Source organism: Perca flavescens, chromosome 14, assembly GCF_004354835.1.
Source record: "Perca flavescens isolate YP-PL-M2 chromosome 14, PFLA_1.0, whole genome shotgun sequence".
In the NCBI taxonomy this organism is placed as follows: Eukaryota; Metazoa; Chordata; class Actinopteri; order Perciformes; family Percidae; genus Perca; species Perca flavescens.
The window spans coordinates 24,475,496-24,494,320 of NC_041344.1; the positions used below are offsets into that span (position 1 = coordinate 24,475,496).

General features: G+C 42.9%; 1 protein-coding gene across 1 annotated transcript; it reads left to right on the forward strand.

Moving 5' to 3' along the window:
• Positions 1-990: 990 nt before the first annotated feature.
• On the forward strand, positions 991-18,218 carry trak1b (trafficking protein, kinesin binding 1b). Its single transcript, XM_028597373.1, has 18 exons — positions 991-1,159; positions 2,379-2,573; positions 7,224-7,300; positions 7,628-7,744; positions 8,330-8,430; positions 8,612-8,717; positions 8,805-8,883; positions 9,013-9,143; positions 9,243-9,317; positions 9,425-9,562; positions 9,682-9,758; positions 9,860-10,108; positions 10,285-10,565; positions 14,093-14,211; positions 14,864-15,071; positions 15,189-15,294; positions 15,953-16,081; positions 16,428-18,218. Exons 3-18 carry the CDS (start codon positions 7,250-7,252, stop codon positions 17,020-17,022), a joined length of 2,562 nt encoding a protein of 853 aa, XP_028453174.1. The 5' UTR covers positions 991-1,159; positions 2,379-2,573; positions 7,224-7,249; the 3' UTR covers positions 17,023-18,218.
• Positions 18,219-18,825: the final 607 nt, after the last annotated feature.

Below are 18,825 nucleotides of genomic sequence, written 5' to 3' on the forward strand. Positions count from 1 at the left end.
CTTGTCAGTTGTAGGAGCATTTGATGTCAGATGCACTCATCCATTACCAGCTGTCTTTTATCTTATGCGAGTACAGAGACAACCACAACCAACCATTCATGCAACGGGCTACAGAGCACACACGGGACACTTATGCATATGCACACAAACCTCTTGTCTGTTTCTATTGATATTCTCCTCTGTGTGCCGCGTCACAGGCTGTTTGATCAGACACACAGGTGAATTTCATGATCCAGATCTGCAGTGTGTTTACTGACTGCAGCCTGCTGTGTGCCCTGCGGAATAAAGACAGAGAGCTGCAAGGTCACTATACACGAGCGCTGCTGTATCTACTTCAGATAGGGGACCCAGCATCAAACTCTGCTCTTACTTCAGTAGTCTGTGCTGTGAGGGGGGCCTCCCTGGGGCACTGGGAGTTCAGGAGGTTGGGGTTGCAGCTATTGGTTAGGTTATACCCATAATACCCACGTTGGCATGCATTCTCGCTGCTGAAGTAGCCTTGAAACACAGAACCCCTCGCAGCCCAGGAGCCACTGCTCTGTGGTTTTACCTGCTGTCTGAATTCCCGCTAGAGGAGAATGCATTTTACCGTTCATTGATCATTTAAGTAGTACACTTTAATTTCATCATGCTATTATCAAGAGTTGTTCTTACTCCCCCCCCCCCATGTGCCTTCTTACATTTCCCGACAGATGAAGAGTGGCGTCTGTAGGCAATAGGCTGTGATTTGTTTAGCTTGCTGGCAGGCAGCACAGTGCATACTCAGCACTTGAAGTTAAAGACTCTGGAGGGAAAGAGAGAGGTGCATTGATTAGTATATATGGCTCTGCTTCTCTCCATCCCTCCTTGCTTCCTTACCCCTCCCCATCTCTCCTCTCCAGGTTGCTGTGCCTGCTGTGTCCTCCGGTGGATCTGCTAACCCAGTGGAGCTCCAGCTCCAGAGGCCCATGGCCCCGGTTTCTCTCCGCCAGTGAGAGGTAAGCCAAGCTGGCCTCCCCAGCCCCCTCCCCGCCCCCGGCCCCAGACCTGGACCCGGACCCAGACCCAGATCTTGACCAGCGGCACACCCACGAGGAGCAGTATGTGAGCGAGGGCGAGTCCATCCAGCTTGACACACACCTGGCGCCGCCCAGCTGCAGGGACGCTGAGACCATCACAGGTATGTGTGTTCGTGCGTGCATGTTAGTGTTAAGAAAACCTTGATTTTCCGTTTGCATTCTGGAGTATATCCAGTGGGTCGTAGAAGGGTTAACTCAAGCTTGGAAGACATTTGTCGCAGCATAAAGGGATTGCATCTTTAACTGAACTCAAAACATCAAGATCTCCAAATATAGCTACATAGTTTTCACATGACATCAGCAAGATGTGTTCCTTCTAGCAAGTATTAATAACTTTCTGTTGTGTGGTGTATGTTATTTAAATTAATTTATTTGTTCTTTCTTATTAGCTGTGTTATAAAATAATGCTGCTTTAAAGACATAATGTCCTAAATTGCATACTTTTGGAAACTCTTATTAAGAAAAGATTGTATCACAGAGACCAAGTAACAAAAGTACATATTATGTAGAAAAATGCCCCCTGTAAATGTTATATTATTATATTTGGTTGGATATTTAATACTGAATCATGTAGCATTTTAATGTTATAGCTGGTCAAGATGGAGCTAACTTTACATACTATTGGGTATTCAAATTATAAGGTTACTGCTTTTGCATGTACTGTAGAAGAAATGTAAGGTAACATACAATAGGGGTGCCTGGGTAGCTCACCTTGGTAGAGCGTACGCCCCATGTACAGAGGCTCAGTCCTCACCACAGCGGCTGCGAGTTTAATTCCAACCTGCGGCCCTTTGCTGCTCCCTTTCATTTCCAAGCCATCCTATCACAAAAAAATGCCCAAAAAAGGAACATACAATGAAAAAAAACTCGGTACAGGTACCTGAAAACCGTACTTAAGTACAGCACTTGAGTAAATCTACAGCACCACCACTGCTTACATCTATCACACGTAAAATATCCGTCAGTCAGGCTTAAGAACAGTTATTGGTCCAAATAAATACTTTTATAATTCCAAATTACATGTTTACATCAACTCTAAAGTAAGTGATCAGATAAACAATGTGTCCACATGAACCATAGTATTTTTAAAGATTAAATCCAGTAAAGGCATTACGTAATAAGTAATAAATAAAGTGTTAAAACAGTACTTACCTGGCTATTAGTTGATAACGTTGTTCCAAAACCTTAAAATGATATGTCTTTAGAATGATTAGATCTACACTAGTTTGTGTTGAAATGCATCCAATGGGCCATTTTTGAGAAAAAGTGCACCATCAGGCAGCAGTATATTGACTGTCCTCTCCTCTCTGTAATGTTCAGATGTGTGCAACAGCACTGACCTGCCAGAGTTTGAGATCATCAGTCTTCTAGAGGAGCAGTTGCCGGTGTACCGGTTGCGGGCTGACACTGTCTATGGCTACGACCACGATGACTGGCTGCACACTCCCCTCGTCGCACCGGACGCCAAGCTTGACCTGACCACCGAGCAGATCGAAGAGACACTCAAATACTTCTGTAAGTCTGTGTTAGGGAAATTATGATACATACTTTCCCTCTTGTTATTATTAAACTGTTTGCATAGAATAATATTATACTGAATTCTCTAAACAAGATAACACGGGAGCCATGGCGTGTCCTTGTCTGGAGCACGGTGTGATGCTGAGGAAGGAACGGGCACTCCCTGACTAGATAAAGGAGACGTCATTGTCTCTTACCACATAACAACTGACGACACCAACTCTTGTATCGATTGATTTATTGCATTAGACTTGTTATTACAAAAAGCAGCTGTAGAGAGCTTTTCGTTAGGTCTTTGTCTGTACTATTCTGTAGTACGGAGACTGCCTCCTTGTCGGGTTCTCAAGTAAAATGAACTTTAATATATCTTCAGTGGTCTCTGTCTATCATTTGATAATGACATTATTCTAACAGTCTGGCCGGAGTACAGTCAACAGCGTGATTTTATTCATTATTTATATCTACAAACGTATTTCTTGTGCTGCCGAAACTCCTGATGAAGCGTGCAGGAAGCTTTTAGTTTTAGAGTGGAAGTGGGAATGCAGTAAAGAAATGCATAAGGAGAGGGACAATGAGGGTTAAACTGGTGGGGTTTTATCTCTGGGACTTGTGCGAATACATGTGAAGGATTTACCCACCTGAGTACGTGCTACATTTAATCCTTCAAATGGTTTTTGGAAAGATAATCTACGATAGTTGAAACACATTTTCTTTTCTACATTTCATATTAAACCAAGAAAGTAAGGACATATTCTCTATTCAGTACATTAGGGTAAATTAGAGTCAGGGTAGGGTTATTAGGGCATAGTATTAGTGCATAGTATTACTGTAATATTACTAAATTTTCAGTATTTTGTGATATGTAGTAATATTATACAACATATTGCTTGTCATCATAGCTATTTCTTTCCACAGAGGCCCAAGCTACACTGTTACACAGACACACTTTTTACTTTGAACTGAGTTGCATAGACGTAGCTAGACGTCTCATATGTTAGTTAATGCCATATCTCCCTTTTCTTTTGTATTTCATTCTTGTAAAAACTAATTCTGCTAGTTGGCCCAGGACAATCAATACATTGTCCGGTAATAAAGGTCATCTATGCCCTCTTCCTGCCATATATATATATATATATATATATATATATATATATATATATATATATACTGTATGTATATTATACATATATTTTTAAACATTCCCTGTTTTAATGTCAAACATTGTTGTAAAGTTACCAAACACATTACAGTTTAATTTGAGCATTACACTGTATTGTGAGGAATTTATTTAAAGGAAAGATTATTGGTGTGTGTGTGTGTGTGTGTGTGCGCGCGTGTGTGCGTGCATGTGTGCGTGCGTGTGTGCGTTTGTGCGTGCCTAGACCTCTGATTGCAGCATGATCAATGGTAGAGAGTTAGTGTGTTTGCCTCCGCGTGTGTGTCAGATGTTTTGTTGGCGGATGAGGGTCTCCATAGTAACCGTAGGCAAGGCAAGGCAGCTTTATTTGTATAGCACATTTCAGCAACAGGGCAATTCAAAGTGCTTTACATAAAACATTAAAGAGCAGTTAAAAACAATTAAAAAAACAAATTAAAACATTTAAGTGCAGGTAAAAATGATTAAAAAAAATAATAAATAAAAATATGTTGGGCAGCAGCGTTCTGGATCAGCTGCAGCTGTCTGATTGATTTTTTAGGGAGACCTGTAAAGACACTGTTGCAGTAGTCAAGTCTATTGAAGATAAAAGCATGGAGAAGTTTTTCCAAATCGTGCTGAGACATAAGTCCTTTAACCTTGATATATTTTTAAGGTGGTAATAGGCTGACTTTGTAATTGTCTTAATGTGGCTGTTAAAATTCAGATCTGAGTCCATGACTACACCAAGATTTCTGGCTTTGTCTGTTGTTTTTAACATTGTCGTTTGATGCTGAGTGCTGACTTTTAATTGTTCCTCATTTGCTCCAAAAATAACCACGTCAGTTTTTTCGTCATTTAATTTAAGAAAATTCTGGCACATCCAGTCGGTAATTTGTTCAGTGCACTTAATCAGTTGTTCTATTGGACTATAGTCCCCTGGTGATAAGGTTATATAACTATGGTAGCTTATTTTATTGTTTTCCATAATTTGAGCCAGTGGAAGCATGTAGATGTTAAACAGGAGAGGCCCCAGAACTGAGCCTTGGGGAACTCCGCATATCATATTTGTATGCTCAGATGTATAATTCCCTATAGAATAGGGCCACTGATAAACACCTTCGCATTTATGGAGCTGACTGTGTTCAGCAGAGCCATAAAGTCACGATTTAGCACTTCAGAGTCTTGCTTTACAACATCATTTGACCCTATGTGCAGTATAATGTTCTTCACAATTGGGTGTGCTGCTACGATATCTGGGATTCTTTGGGCCAAGTCAGACACAATGTCTTTGGGAAAACAGAGTATTTTGGTGTTTTTACTGCTTTTTATATCTTTTACAGCAGTCACCCACAATCAGAGTTTGGGGCCCAGTCGTTAGCTTTCCCTGTGGCTTTTTAGTTTTAGAATTGCTCTCAGTCCTTACCCTGCTGTATGAAGATGAGACGCAATCCAGGTTACGTCCAGGGTCCTGCAGCAGAGGAGCAAATCTGTTATCCACCTGCACGCTCAGTTGTTGGGGAGGCATTTTGTTGCTAATTTTCCCTTTTGCAGCTGTCCACGGCTGTGTCCTGCTAATTACAGGGGTTGAAGAGGCGCTCTGCCTGGATGATAATGCAGGCCAGCCGGTTGTATCACAAATCTCAGGGCGCTGTGCTCTGGTTTCCAGAACTGCAATCTTCTGAAGGAGTTTGTAGTAGTCTTCCATGGAGAAGGGAGGCATACAGTAGAAGGGAGGCATCAGTAATAGTCGCTGGAGGCAGACAGATGTTCAGCGGCCCTGCACAGAGCAGAAAAGAGAGAGGAAGCAAGGGGATGAAAGTAAGGTGAAAATAGGAGAGAAATGTGGGAGTTCTCTTAGCACTGCAGTCCGCCATCTCTGATTGGCTCTTCCCTCCATCGTGCATCCTCTCAATCATACAACTTCTATTTCAACTCAGTAGCGTGTAGAGCAGAGCGCACACACTCTCTCTCATCTCTCCGCCTCCCTCGCACTCACTCACTGGGGGGTGTCCATGTGGCCGGACAGTCCTTCGGTCTCTGAGCCTGTTATACGGTAGCTGAGCAGTAGGAGTAGGAGAGAGGAAGGGAATGGATCAGTGTTTGGACCGGTTGTGGTTTCTGCTTGTCGGTCATCGTGGTGGTCAGGGAAGAGATGGACAGCAAGAGAGGGATGGAGCGATTAGCGAGGAATGAATGTGAGCTGGATGACTGGTACTGTAAGGAGGACAAGGAAGGTAAAGGACATTTCTAAAACGAAGGAAATAAAGACATGGTTGATGTGATTTAATATTTGATCAGTTTAACTGTGACATTTCTTTTCATTTCCAGTACTTTGATTTGATGTTTGTGCACCGGGACTGAAGGTCAAGCTGAATTTTGTAGCCCAAGATTTCCCCTATCAAAGTTTGTTTAATGACTGCAACAGATTACGCCATTATTTCAGAATCTCTAAAAAAAATCTGGATTTTGTAACAGTTTCGTGTGTTTCTTGGTTAACCTACGCTGGAGCTTGTCTTTGATTTTGTTTTTCTCTTTAAGAGGAATTTCCTGAAGTTGCTGACTTTGAATTTGCTCTGTTTTGACATAGCCCTCACGCATGCACACAAAAATCCCCCACAGTCCCATCAAGTGCCTGTGTGAGCCAGAGTGGATCATAGATTTTAAACATTGTTAGTAGAAACAACTATTCAATTATTGTTATTATCTTTTGGTTGCAATACTAACAGGAGTACGGAGGTTTCAACATGAGGTATTCAATAACTGTGTTACAACATGTTATTGATTAGAGCTCTGAGGTCAATACAAGCTTTCACCTTAGGGCAACAGAGCTGTGCGCCATGGAAACAACTCCTGTGCCCTGCTCTCTCATACGCTGACATTATATCAAAGGTGATGGAAGGATTACAACCTAAACATGACACTTCCACAACCTTCTTTGTTTATTGTGATTTTAAACAAGTGATACAATGCTGTATGATATATTCAGTGACCTTATGTAAAAAAAGAAAAGAAAAAAAGACAAGAAAAACAGAAAGGAACATAGCAATAATAAACAAAATCCAAAATAAAAGTAGAAAAAAAAATAAGGCTATTGCATATGTATTGCTGTTTAAATAAAATAAAAAAGTGCAGGGAAGAGAGAGCAATGTTAAGCGAGCCTGGCTAATTCTGACTTTTTCCTTTTTAGGGAACAGCAGGTAATTGGATTTTCTCTTTTATATGGTTAAGAAAGGGATTACATACTTTATTAAAAGTTTGTGAAGCCCCGTAATGAGTATTTTATTTTCAAAAGGATGACTTTTTAAACTTTCTCTGTTACATAATGTGGCTGTGCATGCCATTGTTCATGTTCGTGCATCACAGCAGAAGTGACTCAAGGTGAGCGGTCGATTTCAACACAAAGGTCCCACTGCTTTCATCCAGTAAAGGGGTTCTGATTCTCAAATGGAACTTAGCTCTGCACATCCTCACTGCCTTCCTCTCATTCTGTGTGTTTTCTATCTCCACAGTGCTATGTTCAGACAGAGTGGGCCAGATGACGAAGACCTACAATGACATCGATGCTGTCACCCGTCTGTTAGAGGAGGTGAGACGGCCTATTTTTTCCGTTCCATGAGTGTGATTCAAAGCTGCACACATATTGTTAATTAGGTTAAATCACAACGTGCAACAGAGAGGAGGTTTCACTGTAGATTTGCCCAAATGAAATGTGTTTGTGGTGTGAACAGTTGTGGAAAACTGTGATCAAATAAACAGCAAAATACAGAAAGCGGTTGGTCTAAATTAACCAACAGTGGCTGAACTTCCACCCCAACAGGACACCAACAAGAACACATGTAGTTTACCAATGTTGTATTGTGGGATACTGGGGGTATTGATGCTATGCTTACAATCTATCTCCTCCACCCAATAGAAAGAGAGAGATATGGAGTTGGCGGCAAGAATCGGCCAGTCGCTTCTGAAGAAGAACAGAACTCTGACTGAGCAGAATGACTATCTGGAGGAGCAAGTGGCACAAATCACAGAAGAGGTCTGCTCATGCACCCATTCAAATAACTAACTAACTCAAGCTCAAGCTCCACTTAGTAGCTTTTTTCTGGGGCTTTCAAATGAATCACGATCTTCATCATTATCAACAATGTCAACAGTTTTATCTCCATCACAGGTGAACAAAATCCATCCCCTGATGAAGACCATGTCATACAGTTGGAAGCCCCTAATAAAAGCTAGTGAAGTGGACCTATATTTACTAGTTGTAAAGTCAAGCATTAAGATAAACCTGATTTTACAATGGATTAAGATATGATCCAAAATCCATTCACACAACATACATGCGTACAGTATGTAGGGGGCTGCAGTAGCTCAGTCTGTGGGGACATGGCTTGGGAACCAGAGGGTCCCCGGTTCAAGTCCCCATACGGACCAAGAAGGAAGTGTGGACTGGTAGCTGGAGAGGTGTTAAGGTTAGGGGTTAGGGTTCCCCCTTGCCCCTGAGCAAGGCACCAAACACCCAATTGGGCACTTGTCCATGGGCAGTCACCTTGCTCTGACACTCTCCATTTTATGCATGTAGGTGTATATACACGAGTGTTGAACGTTATCCGTCCTCTTCCAGGTGGCCCAGCTGCACCATGAGCTGAACCTGAAGGATGAGTTGCTGCAGTTTTACACCAACGCAGCCGAGGAGAGCGAGGACGAGTCCAGCACCTCCCCAACGTTAGCATCCCTTCTTTGTTACTTAATACCACTGCTTGGATCTGTAAATACTTATTACATACTTTACAATTTGCACATTTTAGAGATGTAAAAGCGGAAGTAAAAGAGATCAATAAAAGGAGAGTGCTGAAAATACAGTCGATTCTTCTAAAATAAGAGAGCGCTCTTTATCTTCCCAAAGGGGTAAGAAAAGTAAAGTGGAAAGTGCTTCCGGAGGCTTTTTGAGTGACACCCTCCAGAGGAAACTCAAGGATCTGGAAGAGGAGAACCTCTCCCTCCGCTCAGAGGTATCTCCACACGCACCCACACGATGTAAGAATTTCTGGGATTATAGAGTATATATTTTTACATTCATTATGCATATATTTACACAGGCACACCACCTGAAATCAGAGACTGAAACTTATGAAGAAAAGGAGCAGCAGCTTGTCAATGACTGTGTGAAAGAGCTCCGTAAGTTTTTTTTTCTCACACTGACATTTATTTATCTGTTTTATTAAGCTTCCCTGTGTTTGTAGCTTGTTTTCTCTATGTCTCCTTTTAGTCTCACCTACAGTAAACTTTTCCCTTCCGCCCTATCAGGGTTGTCCAGTCTCCAAATCTCTACCATAGCGGAGGAATTGGCTCGTAAGACTGAGGATGCTTCCCGCCAGCAAGAAGAGATCACACACCTACTCTCTCAGATAGTAGACCTGCAAAAGAAAGCCAAATCTGTGAGGACACACAGCCAGACACATGAACCATTTCACCTCAAAGGTGACCATTATCATGCTCTGCTTATTTAGCTAATTCAAACCTGTGTGTTTTTCTAGTATGCGGTGGAGAATGAGGAGCTTTCTCAACACCTGGTGGCAGCTAAAGACGCCCAGAGGCAGCTTACAGCAGAGGTAACTTCCACATCACTGCTCTGTCTCGATTTTCTTTCTTGCCAAGCTAATACCAGACAGTTTGACTTTAATTCCGAAAACATAATTTTAATGTCTACATTCAACAGCTCCAGGAGTTGGAGGGGAAGTATTTGGAGTGTATAGAGATGCTGCATGAAGCCCAGGAGGAGCTGAAGAACCTGCGGAACAGAAACTTCCCTGCAGGAACCCCTCGACGCTGCCATCCTCTGGGACTGTACCCCATGGTGAGAGAGAGTGTGTGTGTGTGTGTGTGTGTGTGTGTGTGTGTGTGCGTGTGTGTGCGTGCTTCTCTAGGTGTGTGTACATGCCGTCCGTTCTTTCACGAGGAGTGTTTGTGTTGCAGGATTCTCTGGCAGCTGAGATTGAGGGAACGATGAGGAAGGAGTTGAGTCTGGATGACCCCGAGTGCGAGGAACTGAAGTACGTATGTACTAAGAGTCAAAAGCTAAGATGGCACACATAAAACACTACAGTAACTGCATGCTGCATTGGCTAATTCTCTTGTGTGTGGTTGTGTGCAGAATACATCGGAAGCGCGTTTTTGAGACGGTCAAGAATGTCAACCAGACAGTCCGTCAGCGTTCTCTGACTCCAACCAACGCCAACATCCCGGGCTCCAACCAGTCCCTGTCCGCTCGTACGTCGCCCCAGTCCAGCGGCCTCACCACACCTCACTCCAGCATGTACGGTGGGGACATCAGCGGAGACAGTGTTGCCCTTGACAACCGAACGCAGAGCATACTGATGGAGACTGCTGCCAATCAGGATAGGTGAGGCGGAGTGGGCTTATGCAATTAAGTAGGACAGTTTTTAGACATCTGCCATAGATTAATAGGTAAAGTAGTACCTTTTTAAATGGACTGTTCTTTGAGTTAAGCCTGTAGTGTTATTGGTACAGTTTGTATAACATGTCTTCAACAAATTGGCCTCTGTTTCATGGCAGCAGCACAGAGGGCCGAGAGAAGAAGGCCAGCGGAGCTGAGGACCTGCGTCTCGCCCTGCGCCGCCTGTCTCTGCGTCGACAAAACAACCTGAGCGAGAGGCGCTTCTTTGAAGATGAGAGGGAACGGAGACGGGTAGGACATGGAGGGGTACACGATGCCCTGGGCCAGGAGTGTGGCCAGATGACTCCCTCGGAAAGCATCATGTCCCTCGGGAACCTCCACCTTTGGGCCTCACGAGGGCCCTACCTCCCTGACAAACTCCAGATCGTCAAACCGCTTGAAGGTGAGGGAGAAAGGGAGAGCGAGGTGAGCTGCGAGGCGGGGAGGAAGTGGGAAGGAGACCGACACCGAGGGGTCGGGACAAAGAAAGGGAGCAAGCGGGGCTGGGGGAGGGAGGGGGAGAGGGAAAGAGGTTGGGGATGGGCGAGGAAGACAGAAGCTGGGATAGAGAGGGAGAGAGGAAGGAGGTGGGCCACAGACCGAGCCGGGAGCAGGAAGATGAAGGGAGCGAAAGAGAGAAAAGAGAGGCCTCTGTCACTAATGCTCTTTAACTCTTTCTGGTCTCTGATGCACCATCACAAGTCAGGCAGTTTTGGATCTCCACACAGCTATTACAAAGACACACAGCCGAGAGGATGGTTTTAGACAGATACACACGTGTGATTAAACAGAGGAAGAAAGAGGGGATGGTGATTGGTTTATACCATGCATCCAAATTATTTGCTTCTTTGACCTCCCTCTGGGATAAGGAAATACGACTTAAAATGAGATATACAGTACATGTTAACACTTAGTCTATATCTACGACGTTCCACTTCTGGGATTGCTCCAGTGCCGCCGGAGATTTCGCCAGGATGACCGTCTTTTCGGTCAGATGTCCTTTACCTTCTGCTTTCTTTGTGTTGGAATTCTAAACTCCGGTGGATTTGTAAGGGCTATGGTTAACTGCTCCTCAGATCTCTGCAGGGTCAATCCAGACAGCTAACTAGACTATCTGTCCAATCTGAGTTTTCTGTTGCACGACTAAAATAACTTTTGAACGTACACGTTCCACTAAAGCAAGTTCCTTCCCGAGGCTATTTTCCAGCAGCAGAGGGGCTCCGTCCGGCGCTTAGCACCGCCCAAGACCAGTGTAACACTTAAAGGAACACGCCGACTTATTGGGACTTTAGCCCCAGAGTTAGATAAGTCCATACATACCCTTCTCATCTCCGTGCGTGTTGTAACTCTGTCTGACGCTCCCAGCGCTAGATAAGCCTAGCCCAGATCCTGGAGGTAACCAAATCAGTGACAAAATAACGCCATCATGTTCCTGTTTACATGTTATGATTTGTATTGACTCTATTACTCCAACTCTGAGCGAACTCCAGGCAAACTCTCTGCTCCTCACCACAGGGCTTCAGGTGCTGTGAGCAAATCACTCCGCCCAAGTAGCAAAAGTAGCAGTGCTTCGCCTTTCTGAGAATATAGTTCCCAGTTTATATACGGTTAGAACAGGGGCGTCAAACTCAATTTTACTGAGGCCCACACTGGAAAAAGAGAATCACAACATCACAACACGGTTTATTGACATGCTTTTATAAAAAGTAAAATATCTTTGACTCAATTATTGCATCTCATATAGTCTTCTCGCTTACAGTTTGGTCCACATAAAGCCCTGAAAAAGTGAGCAAAAAAGTTCCAAAGCCATCCTAGAATTTAGCAAATCAAGCAAAACAATGATTATATTTTCTAAGTATGCTACCACACAGCAGACTCACAACAAGCTCTTTCACAGCCTGAATATGTAAAGTTAGCCTCAGTCTCAAAGTTGGCAAATTTGCCAAATTCACCAAATTCTGCTTCACTTCACTTTGAGTGTCGCATAATTGCAAGTTGAAAAACAGTTTCCCATGTTTTTGGTTTGGCGCACAACTATATATTGTGAACCTAGATTGATATGCGGGCCGGATCAGAATTAGCGAGGGGCCGGATTTGGCCCACGGGCCTTGAGTTTGACACATGGGTTAGAAGATGGCTGTGTCTCATGTGACCTTGTTATTTGTACACCCTGTGACTATACAAATCACAACATGTAAACAGGAACATGTTGGCGTTATTTTGTCACTTATTGGGAGCAGTAGGCTAGATGGAGCCGGTTACCTCCAGGATCTGTGCTAGTCTTAGCTAGCGCTGGGGGCGTCAGACAGAGTTACAACACGCACAGAGATGAGAAGGGTATGTATGGACTTGTCTAACTCTGGGGGTTACGGTGAATAAGCTAAAATACTAATATGTCGGCGTGTTCCTTTAACCTTTAATGATGTCACAGCTGGTGTTTTTACTTTGACAGCTGATGGAGAGCACCTGATGTGACATCACTGATTGGCCACAAGTGTAACGCATAAGTTTGAACCCAGAGAGAGTCACTGCAGCATTTGATTATTCCCATTGTGATTTAGTGTTGATTTAAGCTTAAATGTGGTGGCTGTTGGGCTGTGCTGCCCTCTGCTGGTGATAATTCATACTTCATTTAAAAACACTGCTGTCCTTGCCATACAGTTTATTTGCCGTGGTGGAATGTAACTAAGTACATTTACTTAGGTACTGTACTTAAGTACAAATTTGAGGTACTTGTACTTTACTTGAGTGTTTTCTTTTCATGCCACTTTCTACTTCTACTCTATCTACTTTTTACTCCACTACATTCATCTGACAGCTATAGTTACTTAACAAATAAGGATTTTTTTGCACACAAAACACATGTAGTGCATGCACACATGCACACGTAGTTTATAAAATGTGATTTTTTATTTTAAATCAAAATACCATCATCAAATACCCTACAATATTTAGACCTAAAAGTCAATTAAACACTTAGTTGATTGACAGAGCTGTTTTGATTGTTTCCAGTTTTTAAATTTTGAGGTTTTTTTGTTGTTGTTGCATTGAGTACTTTTACTTTAGTACTTTAAGTACGTTTATCTGATGATACTTACATACCTTAAGTAACATTTTAAATGCAGGACTTTTACTTGTAACAGAGTATTTGTACAGTGTGGTACAAGTAAAGGATCTGAACACTTCTTCCTCCACTGTTTATTTGTGTTTACACTATCTCATTTCTATGGATGTATTATTCTGTCTTTATGTCTTTCTTTACCATTTATTGTTTATTTACAACCTCCTTCGTTTGTTCATTCTGTCACTGCTTGCTATCTCATTTGGCTGACTAATAAAAACCTTTTCTCATTCTAATTGCTCCTCCATTTCATTTTAATCTTATTCCTCTGCTCTTCATCACTTTTTAGTGTCTCAGTAGTCTTGCCATCTTTGTTTGTCATCCTGATCTTTAACACTTATTCTGTAACATTTCTCATTTGTTTTTTTCATGGAAATGCTTATTAGACATACTTAAAACATAAGACATAAGAAAAGGAGTTATTAGCATTAAATACATATTTTGACTCTACACACATACATATATTTGTCAATTTGTCCCTACACCAATATCACAAAACCAATTACGGTGTATTATAGTTGATGGAGGATTTTTACAGATTAACATCAGAAAGTCTATTAAGCCTTTTGACTGAAGCCATAGGACACTACCAGCTGCTGTGAGCAATGCTAAGACGTCTTTTAAGGAAAGCTACATATCAAAAGCATTAAATGACTGACGATAATATAAGCAGTCACAATTTAAGTATTGAGTCATAAATAATCCCTTACATGTTTATTTGTGTGTGTGTGTGTGTGTGTGTGTGTGTGTGTGTGTATGTGTTTGAAGATATTGAGTACATTGCAGTTCTCTTCATGTCTCCCCACCAGGCTCTGCCACCCTGCATCACTGGCAGCAGTTAGCCCAGCCTCACCTCGGTGTGATTCTGGACGCCAGGCCGGGAGTCGTGCCCAAGGGCTACAGACCCCTGGAACTAGAGCTGGAGCAGGTCTGTGTGTGTGTGTGTATGTGTGTGTGTGTGTGTGTGTGTGTGTGTGTGTGTGTGTGTGTGTGTGTGTGTGTGTGTGTGTGTGTGTGTGTGTGTGTGTGTGTGTGTGTGTGTGTGTGTGTGAGATGTCGGAGTCTGTAAATGCATCTCTGTATGTTTACAGTATGTACGTAACATGTTATTAACAGATGACTGCAAACAAAGTGTTTTACCACTCCATGACAGAATGTAATGAGTTACACTTGTAATTATACAGCTTTTCATATCACAAATAAAATAGGGATTTATAGTCCTCTTTTACTGCAGACGGAACTAAAACCCACTCTGCGTTTTACTGTTCTGCTATTTTTCTTCACAGTTCAGTGGGAGAAGAGAGACAATGCTGAATAAAATACATTTTGACCAAAACAATTCAGGAAATTTGTTTGGATAGGTTTTGTATAATTCAAATTTATTTTGATAATTAGAGGGAAGTGATGAATAAAATAAAAAAAACGTAGTGTGTTTATATGGTCTGACTTATTACTTGCAAAGTACTATTCACCCTACTCCTAATAACTGTTAATAATACTACGAGTAATAGTAGTACTCGGTGCACATGTATGCGTCTGTAATGATTTGGACTCTTCTCTTTGTGCTGCGTTGTCTACAGGTATATCCATGGGGTGGCTTTGAGGAGGATGAACCGGGGGAGCAGTACTTCCAGAATCTGCCCACCTCCTCTGCTTCTGCCTCCCCAGCCGTGCCCTCCACCTCCAGCACGGGTGAAACCAACCTCGGGCAGCCTCCATCCAGCCTCGCCCCACCTTCTCCACCCTCTCCATCCCCAACGCCACATCTCAGCAACACTGACGTCCTGGGTGAGGACATACACGTACTGTACACTGTATATATGTATATTGTGAAACCTGTTTGGAACGTGTGCAGTGTTTCAGTGTTTTAAATGAGTAACCTGTCTGTGTCTGCGTGACCTGCAGCTACATATTACCCAGGGAAATGCATGGCCCACACCAGCTCTACCTACACCTTCACGACCTGTCGCATCCTCCACCCAACTGATGAGCTGACGCGGGTCACGCCAAGGTAACCAACAAAAGTAGTCTGGTGCAGCTTGAAAATGTATGATTAAAAGTCAACTTGTTGTGGCCCTTCCCCTTGAGTTTCTCAAAGTTTCTCTTCAATGTGCCAGAATTCTGTCATAATCAACTACTGCAAAGTTTTGCTTTTCTGCTAAAAGCAGCCGTATTCAAACAAATGCCTTATTGCAAAAGTCCTAATGAAAATATGTGTTTTCATCGTCGTGTGTTTGCCTCCAGAGGATGTGCACAATCTCCTCTGTTTGAAATGGTGAATGATTTTAAAAAGCAACTAAAATGTCTTTTGTATTACATTGCATATATTGTAATAAGACTAAAATATAAACATGCATTTTATAGAAATAATGCAGCTTAATGTGATAATGTCCCTGCAGAGTGCTACTTGTGCACTCAGTCTGAATCTGACTAAATCCCACAGGACAAATACGATCCAAACAACAGTCGCTGAGGTTGGATCGTGTCAACAATATTCAGTCACTTGCCTGCTAGACAGTAGGAAGGTTCTAAATAATACATGCCCCCCATGCACAACAAATGTCAGTTTATAATAATGGGATGGCATAAAAGTGCAATTTAAGTTCCTGAAAATCAGCAAGTATATTCTTTTAGGTGTTTCAAATTCTCTTTGTGCACTTTCTTTTCAGTCTGAACCCAGTCCCAGCGTCGTCCTCCTGCGTGATGACCAGCACTCTGTTGGGTACCCCTGCTGCTGCTACACCCTGCACACCCCGCAGGCTCGGTCTCAGGCCGTCTGAGTCCTCAACTAACCTCAGGCAGGGTCCTAGACATTTTCAGCTGTTTTCTTTTCTGTCTTCTTCTTTTTGCTACTCTGATAACCAAAACTTTGTTTCTATGTTAATGAGTTAGCAGATTGCTACTTAGTCACTTTTATAAAGACATTCACTGTTTGTCACACTGAATTTGTCTTAGTTCCTTAAAAGCAAGGCATGTCGCTTTCTTCCAGTACGTTTAACTTGTTTCAGGGGTTCTTCATAGAAAGCGCTGATAGGCAGGAGAAAGCACATTGCTAGGATCAACATGACTTTTTTTTTAACTCAGTTATTTGCAGATACCAGTCAGTATGATATTGACTCTCACTTGTTTCCCATGTTTGTGCAGAGATGCAACACGCACCACCAGTACTTCCCTGGGGTTAGTGCGCCTTCTCCAGGAGAGAGGGATCTCAGCAGCAATGTATCACCAGAGCCAGGGCCTGGAGTACGGCCAGGGCAACGGAGGAGTCTTATTCAGCACCTCCATCACCCCTAACCGAGTGCCCAACCCCGACCCTCTGCGCCCCTCTACCCCTCCCAACTCGCCTACAGGACAGGGAGTTTCAGCTGGGCCGGTGCCCGCAGGCTTCGACTTTAAGAGCCCTTCGTACGACAACTTCCTGGCCTCCAAACCGGCCCGCTCCATTCTGAAGGAGGTGACGGGGAGGATGAGGGGCAGGCAGAGAGGGAAGGATTGCGAAAGCCAGACGGACGTTAGCGTGACCGTCCACAACCTCAACCTGCTGGACAAGGTGAAGCAGCTGGGTGTGGCTGGAGCTCAAGGGGGCAGAGCAATGAGTCCCGGCCCCATACTGGGGCCTCTGGGCGGGCTGCGCAGATCCGGCTCCCCTTTTGGGCCCGACGGAATGAGGAGGAACCGGAGTTATCCTGCCATGGTTGGGGCCAGCATGGCCATGAAAGCCCCAGGGCCCCAGGAGTAGTCTGGACTGCTGCTGGCCAGTATGGGAGCCAAGTAGGAGCCAGGCAGGGCCCAGGACTGACTGCTGAGCAGCCACCTGGAGCCCAAACACTGTTCATACTGTACGACAGCAACATGGCACTACTGACCCTATGCATTCTTTAGTGCTTTTAGGTGGTGACTCATGCTTGAATTAAAAAGCTAAATAACTTCACCCAAATTACAAAAACCTATTCTGGTATGCACCCATGCAGTTTAATGGCCACATATTATAATGACATCTCTGAAATGTCTCAGAGATTTCTTAGTTTTGACACGGATATCTAAAACTCTGGGCTTATGAAACCAATTTTATATAATTAAATTGTATGAAATTGGGTGAACTGACTCATTAAAACCAGAATGTCAGTATAGTTATTGAGATATCTCCCACTGCTGTCCACTCACATCCCTGCTTTGGAGACTGACTCTGCTGGCTAGATGTAGTACTCCCACTCTTGCCTTTTCTGAAACATATCCACAAAATCCCACACACATCCAGACATACAGGTGCACTCTGTTAAATCTGGCATCGCACTAGTTGGCTCTTTGTAGTCTCTGTAGCACTACACCATGCCTTTCGTCTTCTCTATTATTGGATTAAGATCCATCTTTTATAAATGATTCAAAACTTTACACCAAATACATGAAAGTATGTCACCCTTACCCTCAGTCTCTCCACTGATACTCACCCGACCTAAATCCCTCCTCAAGTGATTAGCTGTAAGTCACTTTCAGCAAAATTGTTAAATAGCTTTTATGTCAGTATTAAAGATACTTTGGTTTAGTTTCCTTATTGGCCATTAGACAGTGAAGTTGATGGTGCTCTCAATGAATGGGAGGGGTCGATACGCTGAAACCACAGCTCACAAAGAGGACGAGAGAGGGATGAGGGAAGTGGCTAATCAGCTGTTGTGGTCAGAAGCTTTCGGAAAAATAAAGCAATATAGTGCCTCGACCATCTGTTTTTGATAATTTATGTTCTTCATATATTGGATTGAGGGTGCGAAAGAGCTGTCACACAGGCAGCCATTGTTGCACTTTGGTTTATTTATTTAAAAAATATCCTATGAATTTGACCTATTTTTCATAACAATATCTTGTCTTACATGTGCTCACTGTATATACTGTTCATTGTCACAAAATTGTCACTCATAAAGGAATTATGTGTAGTGCATTACTGAGAATCACAGATCACTGTAAGTATTTGAGTATTGAAGTGTAATGATGTTTTTTTTTTTCCAAATAAAAATTCTGTAATCAAACAATAACTTCGTATAATCGTATGATTTTCCCCCCCATTCAAGACATGAAAAGAAGAGTCACATACAGGAAATTATTTTTACCCTCCTCCAGAAGATGGTGCTCATGAATAACTCAGCCCATAAAATACTCAGTATGTGAACTACATTGCATTTGTCCGTCTGCCCACATTGGCGCAGTCATAATCCATTACCCATTCACCATCTGTATCTCTTGTACTACGAGGGATATGATGAGGGCTGCTTATTAAAACCTCTATTAGCCACAGGGTGAACGAGAGGTGAGCAATAATCCAAAAATGCCACTCTGACAGCTGGGGAGTCTAATTAGAAGAAATGACATGTAACTCTGTTTCAAATGTCACTGACGTCTTTCAGTGTGGATATTTGTACTTTTAACATAACATTTTGGTAATCTCATTTATCGCAAGATTAAATCAGCTGACTTTTGAGGTGAGAGAGGACATCCACCCTCAAATGCAAATAGGATCCTCTTCTGGCTGAGCACAGAAACCACATACAGT